General features: G+C 57.4%; 3 protein-coding genes across 3 annotated transcripts, besides 1 other annotated feature; all 3 read right to left on the bottom strand.

Moving 5' to 3' along the window:
* Nucleotides 1-78: 78 nt before the first annotated feature.
* LPMP_071260 (phosphoglycan beta 1,3 galactosyltransferase-like protein) lies at nt 79-327 on the bottom strand (the record flags this gene model as incomplete). Its single annotated transcript, XM_010705830.1, has 1 exon — nt 79-327. The coding sequence occupies one exon, from the start codon at nt 325-327 to the stop codon at nt 79-81; it is 249 nt and encodes an 82-aa protein (XP_010704132.1).
* Nucleotides 328-3,544: 3,217 nt separating this feature from the next.
* On the bottom strand, nt 3,545-5,020 carry AAT19 (amino acid transporter, putative; the record flags this gene model as incomplete). The annotated part of the gene is made up of 1 exon (XM_010705829.1): nt 3,545-5,020. One exon carries the CDS (start codon nt 5,018-5,020, stop codon nt 3,545-3,547), a length of 1,476 nt encoding a protein of 491 aa, XP_010704131.1.
* Nucleotides 5,021-5,757: 737 nt separating this feature from the next.
* On the bottom strand, nt 5,758-13,389 carry LPMP_071240 (hypothetical protein; the record flags this gene model as incomplete). The annotated part of the gene is made up of 1 exon (XM_010705828.1): nt 5,758-13,389. The coding sequence occupies one exon, from the start codon at nt 13,387-13,389 to the stop codon at nt 5,758-5,760; it is 7,632 nt and encodes a 2,543-aa protein (XP_010704130.1).
* A 2,293-nt stretch (nt 13,390-15,682) lies between these two features.
* Nucleotides 15,683-16,277: a repeat region.
* Nucleotides 16,278-16,344: the final 67 nt, after the last annotated feature.

Here is a 16,344-nt window from a genome sequence, read left to right as displayed (position 1 = left end):
ACCGTGCGGAATGGTCGCCGTCAAGCTACGAGGTCTCCCCCACTCGCCCTGTTGCGTGTAGCGTAGGTCGCTGAGGTACTACGGTACCTTCAGGTACATGTCGTCATCGCCCTTCATCAAGTACGGCACGTCTGGGAAGGCAGTGTACGCGTAGTTTAGCCATATCACGACCTTTTGGCTCATCCCGACTTCCGTCGGAACACCCCACGAGTTAGGCATGCCCATCTTCTTGTTTGTAGTCGGATGGCGGTCCGTCAACAAATCGAGCCACAGCGAGTTGCGATAGTGCAGCGCCTCCTGCCACAGTGCAGTGGATACGTGGCGCATGCACCGCGCCGCCGAAGTGAAGGCGGGTGTCGCCGGCAGCGACAGCGCAGAGGAGAGCTTCGCAAGTGACGAAGCCCCGCCCACAATTCCCTCTGGACTCACCACGGAGGCCTTCACACCGATGCAAGGCGACTCCCACACGGCGCCATCGGCTTTGGAGACGTCGCCGCCCTCCACCGCCGCCGCAGTCGACGACACACTGCTGACGTGAGTGCTGCATGTCCCGGAACGGTGCCTGCAAAATTGCCGTATAGCAGCACGGTGGGGTGAAGTCAGGCGTAGCATCCTGCACACGCGCGCAGGCCTACTGTGCGTTTCCGTCGGCAATTATCAGTTTACTGCCTTGCCCTTGTCATGGCGGTGAACCGCTCAAAACAGAATGCGGCAAGCGAATGCGTAGATATGGACTGCATCGGATGTTGGAGTGGGAAGAGTTGTCGATGCGCATACTCACGTACGCTCCGATGGACGGCAAAGACCAACGGGAAGGCCCATATGAGACAAAGGGAGAAGTAAGCAAGGAAGAGGAAGAGTGTGTGTGAGAGGCATACCATAAGAGCGACAGGGGCATACAGAGGCACCATGTAGAGTGGGAGGCGCTGGGAGTAAATTTCGGGGTGTTTGCTCAGCGCCAAGTGGAGTCACCACACAACTGAGCCAGAGGCCTTCCAGAACAAAAGTATTCAGCGAAGGCAGAGCACAGCACCACCCTCTGACCTGGCCACCAGAACATGACCGCTTTTACACAGTGGCTCATGTGTACTCGAGAGTGCAACCATCATGCAGTGGAACATCCTCATTGCACGTCGCTGCAGCAACACCACAATGGGGCAAAGTGCTCCGTTTTGAACAGGAGCCGTAGACGAAGCCAATCCAGTGCCTCTCTGTCTGCGCGTGCAACTCACTTCTCTTCACTTTTCCTTTACTGTTCATTTTCCATGCCTTTTGATTTCGTATTGCCACAGTTGATTCCATCTCGTGTACGCCATCTTAGAAACACGTGAAACAAGTACGGCTAGAGCGACACAGCTGTAGGAGATGCGCGTGCAGTGTTCTCCTTGTATCCAGGAAAGCCGCAAATGTAAAAGAAAAAAAAGAAGCGTAGTGATCATATGATATGAAAAAAGGGGATGGCAGCACGTCGGCACATACACGCAGAGAGACACAGAACTAATTCTGAGTATTGGCGCACGTGCCAGTATCCCCATGTGAGGAGCAGCTTTGCTTCTGCTAAGCTCGTACGGGTAGCTGTTTTGCCTACATGTATGTCTGTGTCTGCGCGTACACATCTGGCCATGAGCCAAGAGTAAGAAGAGAGAAAAGAACGTCCAAGCGAAAAGAGGAGGAGACCTAAAAGGGAAAAAAGAGGCGGTCGTGGGGTCGGCAGACACGTCGGCCACACCCGAGACGATGAGAGCCGGCTGACTGTACGAAGGGGAACGAACGAAGACGAAAAAAAAAAGTCGAATAGGGTGAAGACACGCAAAAGAGCGAAAAGCGCACGACAAGGGGGGGGGACAAAATATATGAAAAAAAAAAGGACGACCACCACCACCACCGAGTTGGCGACTGAAAAGAAAAAAGGAAGTTTTGGATGTTTCGTGACGAACTCCATCTTCTTTTACAGTTGCAGCGTCCCTCTTCTTTTGGCTTAGCGCTATTTCGTAGCGCTTGCGTGCGCTCCTCTTGCCGCTTGGAGTCAACGGGTGACACCTTTGTTTGCTCTTCTTCTGCACGCTGAGCACTGTCCTTTTCGTCGTTCTGCAAAGAGTATGAGAACAACCTGTTGGCCTTTAATCTCTGCCGGGTTATGTGCCTCTTTACATATACGTGCGTAGGTGTGAGAGCAAAAAGAAGGAGACTACTCCGATGCCGCCCGGTGTTGCTGGAGAATGAAGTGTCATGCAGAGTGTTAGTCCGCGCATGTTAGTGAGCAGCAGCAGTAAGTGAAGCACGTCACAGTATCCCCCCTTCCCCGCACCCCCTCTGGGTGACTGTTTCGGATTGAGTACGAGTGGCAGGCAGAAAACCGCGTTCACAGTGACGGTATGACGAAGGCGGCAATCACGCAGGCATGGCAGCTCTCCAGTCCGTGAAGTGCCCGGTGGGAATTCATCTCCACGAGGTATATGGATTCTGAGGGAAAAAAAAACTACTGCCATTTCAGAGGCAGAGGAAAAATCGAAGAAGCACAGAGTCAGAGTGTAGGGGGAAAGCTCACACCCACTCCGCGGGTGCACACATTGATCCACGCCCACAGGCATACACACGCATACCAACGAGACAATGTGTAAGCGCTTTACCACCCACACTTCGAATTGCTGACACACTGTGCACTGTCGGCCCCCTCTTCGTGTAAGACGGCTAATAGGAAGAAAGACATGAAAAGGGAAAAGAAACAGCGCTCAGGCTGTGGAGGACGAATATGCCGTCAGTCACACCTTCAGTTGGAAGGAGAGAAGGAAGGGATAGTCAAGCCGCTTTCTCTGACTCGCCTCAAGGAGCAGGGAGAACAAGAGCTACGACAAGAGCACCGATGCACAGTACCACAGAAGTGACACGAAGAGACGACAAAGAGGCAAAGTAAGCAATCTAGGACAGAGAAAGGGGAAGAAACGAATGTCCAGCGGTGAAAACTCCGCGCCTCAAGGCGGAACTTCCCTACATACGAGGGATTCACCATCGCTGAAAAGAGGAGGGGAATACCACGTGGCGCGAAGAAACGTTCGGCACTAAAGAGCGGTACGAAAGGGAAGAGAGGGCACAAGTCTATAGTACAACAGCGGGTGACATACTGCGGTAAGTACAACGCAAAAGAAAACAATGCAAAGACACATACACAGAGAGAGAGGGGGGAAAAGAGGCGTATAGGCGCACCTTCGGTGCCGACCCGGAAAGGGGAAAATAAACAAGACAAGGCACACGCGCACAACGCGAGAGAGGGGAGGGGGGCACAAGGGGAAGCAGAACGAGGGAGAGAGAGACAAAAGTGCCAAACAAAAAAAGGGGCTCGAATTGTTTGTTTTGCCCTGTTTGTTGGCATTCATTTTGGGCCCTTCTGAGAGTCTCGCAACGGCGCTTGGTTAACTAGAAAGAAAAATAAATGCGACGAATCCGTGCCCCAGTCGCACCCCTGCACTCTATAGGACAGACGAAGAACATCACGACGGCCGTACGAGGGCACGGCCAAGTTGGCATGACTGCCTCATGTCTACGGTTAGATAACCCCGTAGATGGAAGCGGAAGTACCAAAGACGACAGCAATGATCCCAACGAAGAGGAGGATGTAGGTCAAACTCCATTCGATCCAGCCGACCTTCTTCAGGTTCCAGTTCCCCGCGTACATGATCATGAGAGCTGGGAAGATGAAGCCGATAAAACCCCCGCAGAGGGAGCCAACAAGACCGAGGACAGTGTTGATATCAGGTACTACGAGGCCAATGACCAGCACGGCAGCCGCGATACCGCCGCAAATGACAGCGTTTCTCCACCACGGCATGCGATATACATCCCATGAGAAGAAGTGGTATATGCCATCACGCATCGGCAGCTGGTGCAGCGCAAAGGCCACGCAGATCTTCAAAACGATGCCGCAGTAAGCGACCCAGAACTGCGGTGCCTCACGCGGCTGGTATTTCAGCAGGATAGATGACTTCACCGTGGTGCCAAAACGCGCGCACCCGAATACGCCAGCGAGGACGTACAGGAGACCGCAGCCGCTCATGGCAATTGTGCTGTTACGTAGCATATTGCGTGGCGTCGGTTTCGCCATCTCATAGTAGACTTCCTGCGCATTGATCTGGACGAGACAGGCGAACATGACAGTACCAAGGCCCTCAATGGCGCCGTTACCGGTGTTGAAGAACTTTATATCCTTGTGCCAGCCGTTCTTGCTCATGAAGGCGCTGCTGTCTTGAACGATGCAGATGACGAAGAAGACGACCATGATGACACCAATGATGGAGCTATGGCGGAGCGTGTCAATGTTCTTGGGCAAGCACAGGGGGAGGATGCAGACAAGCCACACCATCGACGTGATGAGGCGGTTCCCGTTTTTCTTCCGCAGGAACTCTGGCACGCTGGGGTCGTCGAAGATGGGGGTCAGCAAGTCACCGATGGAAATAATGTAGCTGACGGCGCCGCCGAGGCAGAAACCAAGCATAAAAATGGCAGCCGCATAGTCAGCGCCACGGCCGAGCAGCAAACGCGCCACATCCTCGTAAGTCCGCACCCTTGTCGCGTCAGCGCACCGCGCTAGCAGCCACATTGAGTATATGGTGAGCACTGTCACGACAATCAGTACAAGGAGCGCAGTCACCAGGCCCATGCTGTTGAACGCGGCCGGCAGACCGAGAATACCGGCACCAAGTGTGGAGCTGCCCAGGGTGAAGGAGCTCGCGATGACACCGCCCGGCGGTATGATCTTCTCAAGCCACACGCGAAACTTGGAGCGCTGCTTCTTGAGTGACGCCTCCTCGAGATCGTCCTCGTCCATGGAATCTACTGCGCTGTTGTCGACTGCCTCCGCGTACGGCTTCTTGACAAACTCAGTGCAGTCCTCCTGACGGTCTCTGGCGCCGGACAGCTGAGAGTTAGGCCTTCCATTCGCGCTGTCGTCCTCCCGGTGGTAGACCGGCTCTGCCAGCTCACGCTGTGGCGCACTTGAGAGTGGCTCTTCGGGAATCCGGGACATGACTGTCGCACCGATACGATGTGGAAATACGCTGACAAGCAGACGCACACTTTACTCCCTGCAGAGTCCTATCACGTCAGAAGAGGAGGCACACGCTCAAAGAGAGGGAGCGAGGGGGGACGGAAATGTGGAGTGCGGGGTAGAGAGGGGGGGCGTGTGTCCAGCTGAGGGTAAGTCTGGGTCGTACGAAAGAGAATGAAAGTTATCAAGTGGATCGAGGTACGTTTGACAGGCCATTCTGCAGGTTCATGTGCGCGTATAAGTTCAATGCACCAGAGGGAGAACACACACCGGTGGAAGGGATCGTTTTTGCCGAGAGGTGCGCGGGAGCAAATGGAAGCAAATGGGGCACACAATTCGCACACAACAAGAGAGACAGAGAGAGGGACAGACTAGGTGAGTGACGACGATCGGAGGAGGGGATTCCACTCAGTGTTTCTCTGCAACACCAAGGCGACTGTGTCATGCGATGTGCACAATGAACACAAACGGCGAGGAGGGTAGACAATGAAAGGCGCGTGATCCCACGCAGCGCCTCACACAGACTAGCGACGCTCCACGAGCGCGCTTCCATAGACGCAAGGATAAACAGCTGTGGATGTCCTTGAGGAACACACTACACGCCCACAGACTTCGTTGCCAACAGTAGCCAAAATAGCCAGGCACACACGCACATACACATACACAAGTTTGCTTGTTTTCAATCAAAGTACAAACACTGCCACCTGGGCTTCTTGTCAGATCAGCGCTGAACCGCCGTCGTCAGTGGTGTCCGTCTCGGCTGAGGGACGGAAGAGAAAGGAGGACACGGTGGAAGTGACCTTCTCGAGGAGGGACGAGTTCTTCTTAAAGAATCCCACTGTGGTGACCATCTTTGGAATCTGCTTCACCACCTCCATGATGAGAATCTGCCGGATGCGGCCGATGAGCTCCACCAGTGAAACACGTGATACATTGCGGAGCTGTAATTTGGGCAAAACGAGCATGGCATGATGGAGGGACGGGATTAGCTTTGAAATCGCTGAGTTGCCGAGCAGGAAATCCTGCGGCGGGCGCGTGCTGCGGTCCCAGCTGATCTCCACGGGTGTCTCTGATATGCTAGCGCTGCAAATGTGCAGGTGCTGAGGCAGGGTGTTGGGCACATTCCGCTGCAGGGCCACCGTTGCAGACTCCTGCGCCCATTCCAAGGGGTCCAACGCCGTGTCTACACGGCAGCGAAGGGCGACCATCTGTAGCTGATAAAACAGCACTTCGGAGATGGTGATAGTGAGCGGCTGCAGGCCAACATACAAGCTCTTGAGGTAGACGTCCCGAGTCGTGCGGTACATCTCGCGAAGGCTCACGTCGACATCAAACGGCTCAGCTACCTGCTGCCTCCGGCCCTCATACCTGCTCTCGAGACAGATGCCAGTCATGCTGCACTGCACGGAGATCATCTGAGTCCACATAATGTTTGCCGCCAGTGAGCGCCAGTAGAAATGCAGCGGAACGGTGCCCGAGTCACGCAACGATAGCGACATGTCGGTTGCCTGCACATTCGCTGAAATCTGCACCTCCTCCGCCCACGTCTTGTGCTTGGTCGTGAACACCCGTCTGCTCGACAGCACCACGCACCACCGGTCACCCTCACTGTGAATCGTCTGCACCGTCACCCCCGCCTCGAGCTCCAGCGGCTCATCTTGCAGGAGATCCACTGTGTACACGACACCCTCGGCGCTTGTGAGGAGCAAGTACTTGTTGCTCTTGGAGGGTCGAGGGAAGGCGACTTGGTAGCGGTCCACATCACGGAAGTCGATAGTTGAGAGGTTCACCAGCTTCACCCGCGGTAGCACAGCCGGGCCGACCGTCACGCACGCCGTCTCGTAAAGGCTTCCCTTCACTATGTCCACCTCATGATAGGTGGTGCCGATGCACACGAAGCCGCTCCACGTCGTGCCGGGAGCCAAGTCCGTCTCAACGACGGAGGAGAAGCTGCTTACAGTGGACGCTGCGCCGCCGCTGCTACTTCGCCACGCAAAGAGCAGGTCGTTCGTGTAGCCGTACTTGGACAGGGTGTGGTAGGGGTAGTCGTTGTGCGGCGGCACCTCCAACACGGTCTCCTCTAGCGTCTCGGCAGCACCGACTTGGCGGACGACGTGCTTCACGAACAGCGTGTGGCGGGCGTGACGGTTGCAGAACACCACAGCGGGCAGCAGCTCTGCGAGGTGGCAGGTAGAGCTGGCAGCGACAGTACGGAGAAGAAAGTACACCGCGGAGAAGGAGCTCGCCTCTGGGGCATGATCGCACTGAATAACGCGCCCCTCACCGGTCCCTTCAATCTCGAAGGGCTCGGATAGGGCGACACCCTTCGGTTTGATACGCAGCTTCACGTTGGAAGGCACGTAGCCTACCGCGCCGGAGGCACTTGAGCCAGGCAGCCCCCTCGTGCCCATTGTCCCGACAGCGTCACCCGCATCGGTTGAGAAGAAGAGATCCACTGTTGTGCAATTCTTAACGAGGCAGTGACTGCCGGGCGTGACAGCCACACCACACTCGCCGGCCGGACCCCTGCTCTCCACGGATAAGCTCAACTTAAAGTGGCGGTGCGGGTGTATGTGGTAAGCCATGACCACGGTGCTGTGTATGCGGGCCGCCTCGCGGTCGAAGAGGGCCTCTTCAACTTGCGCCTCGTACACCTCATCCTCCACGAAAAGGTGCAACCTGCCACGCACGGCCGCGGTCGGCGGCAGGCTGAGGAAGTACGCCCGCCCACCTGGAAGAACATACTCGCTCGCCAGCACCTCACCGTGGGTGTTGACTGCCGTGACGCACAGCGGGTAAACAGTGGCGTTCACCACGTGCGGCCTTGCTGCACGGAAACGCAAGAGCAGCACCGGGCCCTGCAGCTCGAATACCGTCATCATGAACGTTGAAGAGTCGTCCAGCTGAGAGACGAACTCGCGCGCGATGTCCGCGGCATGACAGCTCTGCAGGTAGCAGCGCTGATAGAAATCCATGGCGGTCATCGACTCTGGCAGCAGCGGCACCCGCATCGTTGTTGCACCTGCCTCACTCAGTGCCACCGCTATACCGAGGTCAGTACAGCGCAGCATCGCCTCTGGCACACAGGAAAGCGTGAAGGGCTCCACGACGTGCGCGCTTTCACAGCCGCTTGTGAGCACGAGAGGAAGCGGTGTTTCGTTCTCGATCTGCACCAGCGTGCGCACTGAGACGACGTGCACCAAGTCACGGTCCAGCGTGGACGTCACGTGAAAGCGCCGCTTGTCCGCCAACACCACCGTCTTCCGAGACACAAAGAGCGGTGTCTGGTGCCCCGGCGCCGCACCCGTCTCATGCCTCTCCTCTGTGACCACGTCGCGCTCCTCATGATCTACGGCCGTCCCGTCAATCTCCATAACGATGAACGGTGCAACCGCACTGACTGCCTCGCAGACCTGTGAGGGGGCTTTTCCTGCTGCGTGTTGACTGGCCGAAACGCGGACCACAGCGCCGTGGCCGCCGCGCACCTGCAAAGAGACCCCCGTGTAGTTGCACCAGCGAAGTCCCTGCAGCGCGGTGTTTGGAGTCTGCCCCTGCCCTGTGACAGGACGTACAGGTAATGATCCTGCTGATTTGTGAGAAAGGGCGTGGAGCAAGAGCTTTAGCTGATCTGTCGACACAACAACCTCCACTGGAGAGACAGACGCCGTGACGGTGGCACTGAGATAGTTCAGCATACGACCCTGAACGCCAACAAAGACAGGGCTACTCACCACGGACTGGAAGGACTGCTGGCGCCACTCCCATAGCGCCATGTCGTGTACGGCGATGCGGGCCTCCAGCTGCGCATCGCCGAACGGATCCCGCTTGGACCACACAAAGGCATTCGAGAAGGTGACCCGCCCCACAGTCATGCCGTTTGTCAGCTTCACCGTCACCGGAATGAGGGAGAGGGACAACAGCAGCTTCCACGAGTCGTACGGAAAGCGCTGCTGCTGCTGCTCCTCTGGCGAGGCTGACGGTGGCGGCGGGACAACGTAGAGAGCGGCCGAATGGTTGTCTGCAAATGCCGCTGCCTGCGCAGCCGTGCCAGCCAGCGTCGTTGCCTCTGTACTCGGGAAGCTGGCCAGCAGCTCCAGACGCTCTTGCACTGTGTGCAACTTGGAGAAAACAAGTGGAACGGTCACTTCGCCGCAAGTGACAGAGCAGCTCGCGGAGCACGAGCGATGCGGCAGATGCAAGGCCAACTCGCCCTCTAACGACGTTTTCGTAAGCACCGGCACCCGCTGTTGTGCATCCGCGTATTCGATTCGAACTTCGTCGTTACGCAGCTTGAAGAAGGACCGACGAGGCTTCTGCTTCCACGTGAACACTAACGCTCGCTGCGAGAACACGAGCCGCGACCTGGCGTCCAGTCCAACGGCAACGCAGCCCTCCTCGACTGTCACCTGCGTGCGTCGCCGCAGTCTTGACCCGGGGTCGGCAGCGCTACTTTCCGGCGACACCATGCTGAGCACTGTGGTGGGGGCAGGTGAAGCAACAGCTGCGGGTGCCGCCTCACCCTCGGCGCAACAATCCTCGCACAGGAAGAGAGCCGATCGGCTGGATGCGCGGATGAAGTCAGTCCCGCCGAGGTGGGGAAACAGGCAGCGGCGAAACACCGCCGAGGTGCCCGGGCAAACAACGATGTGTCGCTCACTCGACGACGCGCGAAAAACGCAGTCCTCCACCACAACAATTTGGGTGGATGAGTCGAGGAAGACATTACCGCAGTTATCCATGTCGAAGACCGTCGCTGCCACACTCTCGCGGAGCACGACGCGGCGGGTGAGGCACTGAGCCACAGACACAACAGCGCGAATCATGTGCTGCAACTTGCCAAAGTCAGACACAGGAGCCGAGAAGTTCACGTCGACATTCCACCGTCGAAGTGACACCTGCGTCATCTCATACTGCTCCTCGGTCGAGGAAGCGCAGCTTCCGCGGTCGCTCTCAGAGAGACTCAGATGGATATCCTTCGAAAAGGAAAGCCCAGCAGAGTCCGCTATGGCAGTGCCAGCGCCGCTGACCGTCTCCGTCGTGAGCGCTGACAGAGACGCCTCCAGAACGGGGGGTAGGGCCGCATTCGTGTGGTCGAGACGCACCACTACCCGCACGGCCTCCAAGGTCAACTCCTGCGGCGCCGGTGGGATCTCCTGCGCCTCTGCACACCAGAATGGCATCTTCTCCAGCGGCATCCGCCAATGCATCGCGCTCACTATCACCACTACGTTCGACGGCGACGTCGCCATTGGTGCAGACAAGAGCACCGTGAGCTTCGACACGTCGATGTCCATAGAGAGCCGCCCAACATCGTTCAGAATTAGTACCGGAAAGTTTTCGCGTGTGGTGAAGAGGTGAGGCCGGTAGACATCGAGCGCCGCTACACGCTCCTCGCTGGCCGTGTGGGACACTGACAAAAGTAGCTCCTTGCCGGATGTCGTGTGCCCCTCAGCTGCACCACAGCGCACGACACACTCCCGCATCACCACCTGCACTGCCACGTCGCTAAAACAACTGAAGAAGGTGCGGTAATACTCCTCCGAGATAATTTCCTCGCACATGAAGCGGTAGACCTCGCCTAGGACGAAGGCCAGCGCATGCCATGGTAGGGCGCATAGTCGGTCCACGTCAATGGCGTTCACTTCGACAGCCATCTGAATGTACGAGGTGAGGAGTGGTCTGTCCGTCAGCGGCACCACGCGCGGGTCAGACTTGTAAATAAAACCGACACTTGTGAGATGGACACCGCCAGCCAGCGAGACGGCAGCGATGCTCGCATACTGCACGGTGCTGTGCACCACAGCGACGCAGCGACGAATTTCAAGCAATGACACCTCTGCCGCCTCCTTGCCGTGGCGCCCCGTGATGAGGACAGAAGGAATAGACATCGCAAGAGCTGCCGCGGGTCCCGTGCTCATGCCAACGTGCACGCTGTCTTCGACCTCTACGTAGAGGTCGAAAAGACTTGGGTGATGGTATTCGATGGAAGCCCGTTGAAGCGTAAAGTGCGTGCCGTACAGATTACGAGTAGACGACGTCACTGTCTGAGTGGCAATGTGATGCAATGCGATGGTGCAGTCGAGAGGAAAAAAGCGCATTGCTATCTCCTCTACCTCAAACGACGGGCAGCAAGAGACCGGTGACCATTGCAAGATCTTCGTCATTGCCTTCAGGTCATCTAGGTCGATGCTATGGGAAACAGTAGCAGGTGGGTGGGAGACGCCAGTGCTAGCGAGCTGTGGTAGCTTCTGAAGCAGCAGGCGAAGGCTGTTAGCGTCGCGGCGCCACACCATCCATGTCTCTCGCGGCACCTCAAACGCAACGCGTGACACCACCACCCCACCACGTGCAGTCATGCGGATGTCGAATGGTGCCAGCACATAGATGATCTTGTGGCGCAGGTAGCACTCTCGCAGGGTGCAGCCAAACTTGTCGGGGTTGCCCGGTGCCTTGGCGCTGGTGGCGGAGAAACGGTCTAGGAGGAAATAGAAGTCGTCTAGCTCTACTGCCACGCGGTGCACCGCTACAATCGTCGTGGACGACTTCACCACGCCTGCGGAAGGGAGGGCAGTGGAGGGCCCTCGCTGCACAGCTTGGATGGCTCCACCACCGCTCTCCTGTTCTCCTATTCGCTGCAGCGCCTCGGCGATTGGCATTAGACAGCGCAGCACCCCCTCCATGCTCCCCTTCAGAGTAACCTGCTGCAGAATCACCTTGGTTTCACGCGACAGGTAGCCCTCCTTCGTGTGCAAGTAAACTAGCGACGTCTCCTCCTCCACAACGGCGTTGCACAGCTCCCACGAAGTCACCGTACTTACCGTGGGTGAGGCCATTGTTTGCACGATGCCGTCGGTGTCGAGAGAGATGGAGGAAATAGTGAATAAGATCTCCTCGTTTCGGAAGACAAGCGCCGTGTTGCGGGCGAATATAGTGTTGCGTGCCGGCAAGATCACCTTTACCAACTTCCATTCAAAGTGCGTGGAGGACACGACAAGCGAACCCTGCACCGCCTCCTCCTCTGCCACCGGCTCGGAGACGCTCGCGGAGTACTTTGCCTGTACCATCCGCCGAAAATGCAAAATGACATCCTCATACCGGAGGTCCTGCTCCGCATCCGTCAGGTCTTGCCGCCGGTCATCAATGCTCTGAGTGCGATGGCACTCGTTTAGCAGATGCATGTAGCGCTCCCTGGCGTGGGCATAGAAGCGCAAGTGCGAGACGTTGAAGTTGTACCGCTGCCTGTAATCTCGAATCCCCTGCAGAACGCAGCACTTCACATAGGGCCACAGCGAGCCACGTGCACGGAGACTGGAGAATGGCAGACAGTAGGCCGGGACGCTGAGGCGCATCTGCCGCGATAAATGGCACTTGAGCAGCGCAAGGAGGGTCACCTCGTCAGCCGTCAGCGTATTAGTGCCGTTGAAGGAGAGCGCCACATTTTTGCGCAGGACGCGCTCCGTGTTCGTCTCATACACCGTCGTGATTTTGATAGAGAGTGCCTCCACCACGATGACGCGGAGGCGGGCATCATCGGCACTGGCAAAGACACTGGCGTAGCCAATCTCCATGCGCACAATCTTCATCTGCTCTGGCCCGATGGTCTGCGCCGGCTCGACGGTTACGACAAAAGAGTCGATGTGAATCTCAAAGTGAGTGTTCTTGCGCGCGTCGCATGGCAACACCAAGGTGAGGTCGGTGAAGGTGATGCGCAGCTGTCGGCGCCAGATCCACTCCAGCGACTGTGCCGCTCGTGAGTAAAGGTAGTCAAACCAACCGGTACCCTGCTTTGCAGGCTCAGTCGCCTGCGCCTCCTTACTCGACGTTGGGGAACCAAAGCTGCTGCCGTCGCACGTGGAATCGCTATCGGAATGGTCGCCATCGCTGGCGCAGGAGGCGAAGTCCTCCTCACCTATGTCAGAGTTCGCGCAGGAGTAGTCATACGCCGCCTCCTCCGGTTCGCTAAGGGGTGACACCGGCTCCGAGGCAGCGTCTGCCGACTCGGCGGCAGCGGCACCAAGGATGGAGTGCTCCGTGATGCCGCGCATAATCTGCTCTGACGTACGGTCCAGAGTTGGTGATGAAAGATTAAGCCGCAGCAACAATCGGCTTCGGTGCACCTTGACCTCCATCGGGGTCGCTGTCGAGGGGTTCGGAATCTGCAGCTCCATCTCAGGCACAGTGCCCTCTTCGATCGGTAGCAACAAGATTTTGTTCATCGTTTCTGGGCGCAGCGACAGGTTGTTGACTCGCACGCTACCGTTGAAGAAGGAGGTGTGAACATCCCTTGGGTTCACATCGGCTATGTTCGCCAGCTCTGAGAGGACATACGTGACCACCATCTGCTGCATCGTGTCTGTACCTGCCAGCGCGACGCCGGAGAAAGAGAGGCTCCACGGGCTACGCCTGTATGCAAGCTTGTGCAGGTGACAGTAAAGCGATGGCGGTGGTGACACGGTGTCAAAAGGGGAAGGGGGGCTACGGCTAACCGATCAGTTAAGGTAGGAGACTCGATGCGCACTGATACACCACCTTTGCGAGCACAATCTACAGAGCACGGCGATTAGGATAGGACGCCCCATGGATCCAGCAGGGAGGAGGCAGGAGCGCAAAAGCGAGGGCAATACAGACAGAGAGCGAAGAGCGCGCACGCAACGGCAGAACACCAGAGTAGGACGCGGGAAGAGGGCGAAGAGGCAAAATGTGCAATGCGTGCACGAGCGAAAGAGAGAAGAAAACAAAGCGAATGTGGTGGAAAAATGGGGGGCTGCCCGTCTGGCTGTGATACACAACAAGAGAATACAAAGACGCAACGCAGAGAGGCAGAGACGAAGTCAGGAGACAGAGGAGGCGTAAAGGACGGGAGAAACGGGACATACTCACATACGCACGCACAGAGCACAGCCGAAGTGTGAGCAAGGGGTGCAATGAGGACAACGACCACTGAATGGCAAATCACCAGTCCTCGCAACGTCAGTACACACAAGCACACGTGAACCACGACAACAGCTGCAGCGGAGAGGAAAAACGTCCAGGCCCCTCCCGTGCACGCCTTCCTGTGCAAACCCGTGGGAGCTCGTGTAGCAGCCTCAGTACCTCACTTCGACACGAGGAGGTACACACTCAGCAAGAGGATAACCGATGTTGCACCGGCCCACGGGCACACATTGCGCTGCGCAGGAGCGCGTTCGTTCGCTATGCGTTCGGTTGCCTTTTTTCGCTCCCTCGGCGCGCCACAACCACCGCCGCTCACACAGCGCAAGTGAGGCGTGCAAGGCAATCAGGCGAAATACTTGGGAACACGTGGAGACTGAAAAGGTGCGAGATCTGCTCGTTTTGTTTTCCAGGAAAGATGGGCAGACGCATTTGATTGCCCACCGCACAAGCGGAGATTCAAAAAATAAAGGCAGTGATGCGATACGCGCTATGTGCGAGCATCTGTGAAGCGTGGGTGGGTCTGTCTGTGTGCGTGTGGGTGTAGAGAGAGAGGGAGAACGTTTGAACACGCGGTCGTTTCTGCGTCGTATCTCACTCTGAAGAGGTGTGTCTGTGTGTAAGATGTTGTTTAGCCTCTACTGGGTGTACTTCAATCTGAACAACGTTGCCGCGACGGCTGTTTAACGAGTGCGACAAGTTGACCAATGGCAAGAGCTAAGGGGGGGTACGAAGAGGTGCGTGAGCATGACACGCCATTCGGCGTGGCAATGGAAGTGCACAACGCGCTGAAGAGTCGCACATAAGCACGAGGCCACGTGAGTGGCAAGAAGGAACGCAAATGTTCACCAGCAGAGGGCAGGAAAAGCGGGAGGAGGGCGCAGCATGAAGGGGGCAGAGAGCAAAGAGAGACTGCGGGACAGTGGTGAATGTAGCGGAGAATACGGGACAAAGACGTACACTCTTCCGCAGTTGAAGAAATGGACAGCGTCCTTCAGGCAGTCCACTCTGCTTGGCTCTGTGAGACACACTATTCACTCTATTCCCGTCTGCCTTCGACGTGCGTGCTGCAGTCGCAGAGCAGGCACACTGTAGTCTCTGTGTGTGAGTTCTGCAGATGAACAACAGCGGGGAGCTTCTTTTCTTGTTTGTTGTGGCTTTGCAGGTGTGAGCTCTGATGTGATGCGCACCTCTCGCAGCAGCTCGGGTTACTACCACTAGGAAGAGAAGAGCGCAAGTCTGGCCCCCTCAACTTCTCCCCGTCCCCAACGCCTCGGTCCACTTCTGACTCCGCACCTACCCTCACTGCCTCTCCATGCGAGCACGTATACGCACAATGGCCAAGTGCAGTGAAAAGGGAGACTCGGAAAGCAGAAGAGGAAGAGGGTGGGGAGAGAGACGTAGACAAGTGTGGCTCACCGCCAACCCTCACGCTAGGAAGAAAGCACACGAAGCAAGAAACATCAGCGGCCCACCCGTGCCAACATAAAGACACCCGACGATGGGTAACAAGACACGATTTAAACACAAAGAGCTCTCGAAACGCCGACGTACACTCCTAACACGACACCACGCGTTCGTGAAAGAATTGCATGTGAGCGCTGTCTCAGCGCATGGATGGGCGGCGGAGGCGCGCGTGACAGGGAAACAGAGAACAGCGCGTGCATATTAGGCACAAACAAAGCGACGTGGTGTTTTTAAGCGTGTCACCTCGCCGCCATACAGCAGCACGCGAGCCCTTCCGCCACCCGGCACACCCACCCACCACCACCACCACCGGCCTGCCCCAGGCACCATGCACGTGGCGCAAAGCAGGCGTAGACACCCACCCTACAGCAGTGCGCGCACCCAGCCGTCTCAGCACGGCCCTCCGCCTCGGACTCCACCCAGCAACCCGCTCCGCTGGTCGCCTCACAGCCCCCTCCCACTGCGCTGCCCAGTGGCGTGGCGTACCCCTCGGGAGGTGAGACACACCCAGTCTCGCCACGCCACTGAGCGGCGAGGGCCGGGGGAGACGCGTACGCCCCGCCCCACCCCCTGGCACGCCGCCCATCATAATATGGGTGGCACACACCTGCTCACTGCCGCAGGTCGCTCCGACGCAGCGCCATCCAGGCCCTCACCGTCGACGTCAGCAGCGAGACACCGCTCGGACCTCCCCCACACCACAGGCGTTGGGCCCCGTCAGCACCAGAAGTGGCTCGGCACTGACAGGAATGGCGGGGGCTGCCTGGCCTCCCCACACCGAGTGGGGGGGTGCTGAGCTCTGAGACACCACGCACTGAGCGGTGCCCCGTCATCGGAGGAAACAAACAGTGGAGTAGAAGCATAGAAGAGACAAGAACAAAAATACAGAACGATTTAGCATGGGA

Source organism: Leishmania panamensis, assembly GCF_000755165.1.
Source record: "Leishmania panamensis strain MHOM/PA/94/PSC-1 chromosome 7 sequence".
NCBI classification, from domain to species: domain Eukaryota; phylum Euglenozoa; class Kinetoplastea; order Trypanosomatida; family Trypanosomatidae; genus Leishmania; species Leishmania panamensis.
The sequence above is the reverse complement of the archived record's forward strand: the minus strand, read 5'-3'. Positions and strand labels throughout refer to the sequence as shown.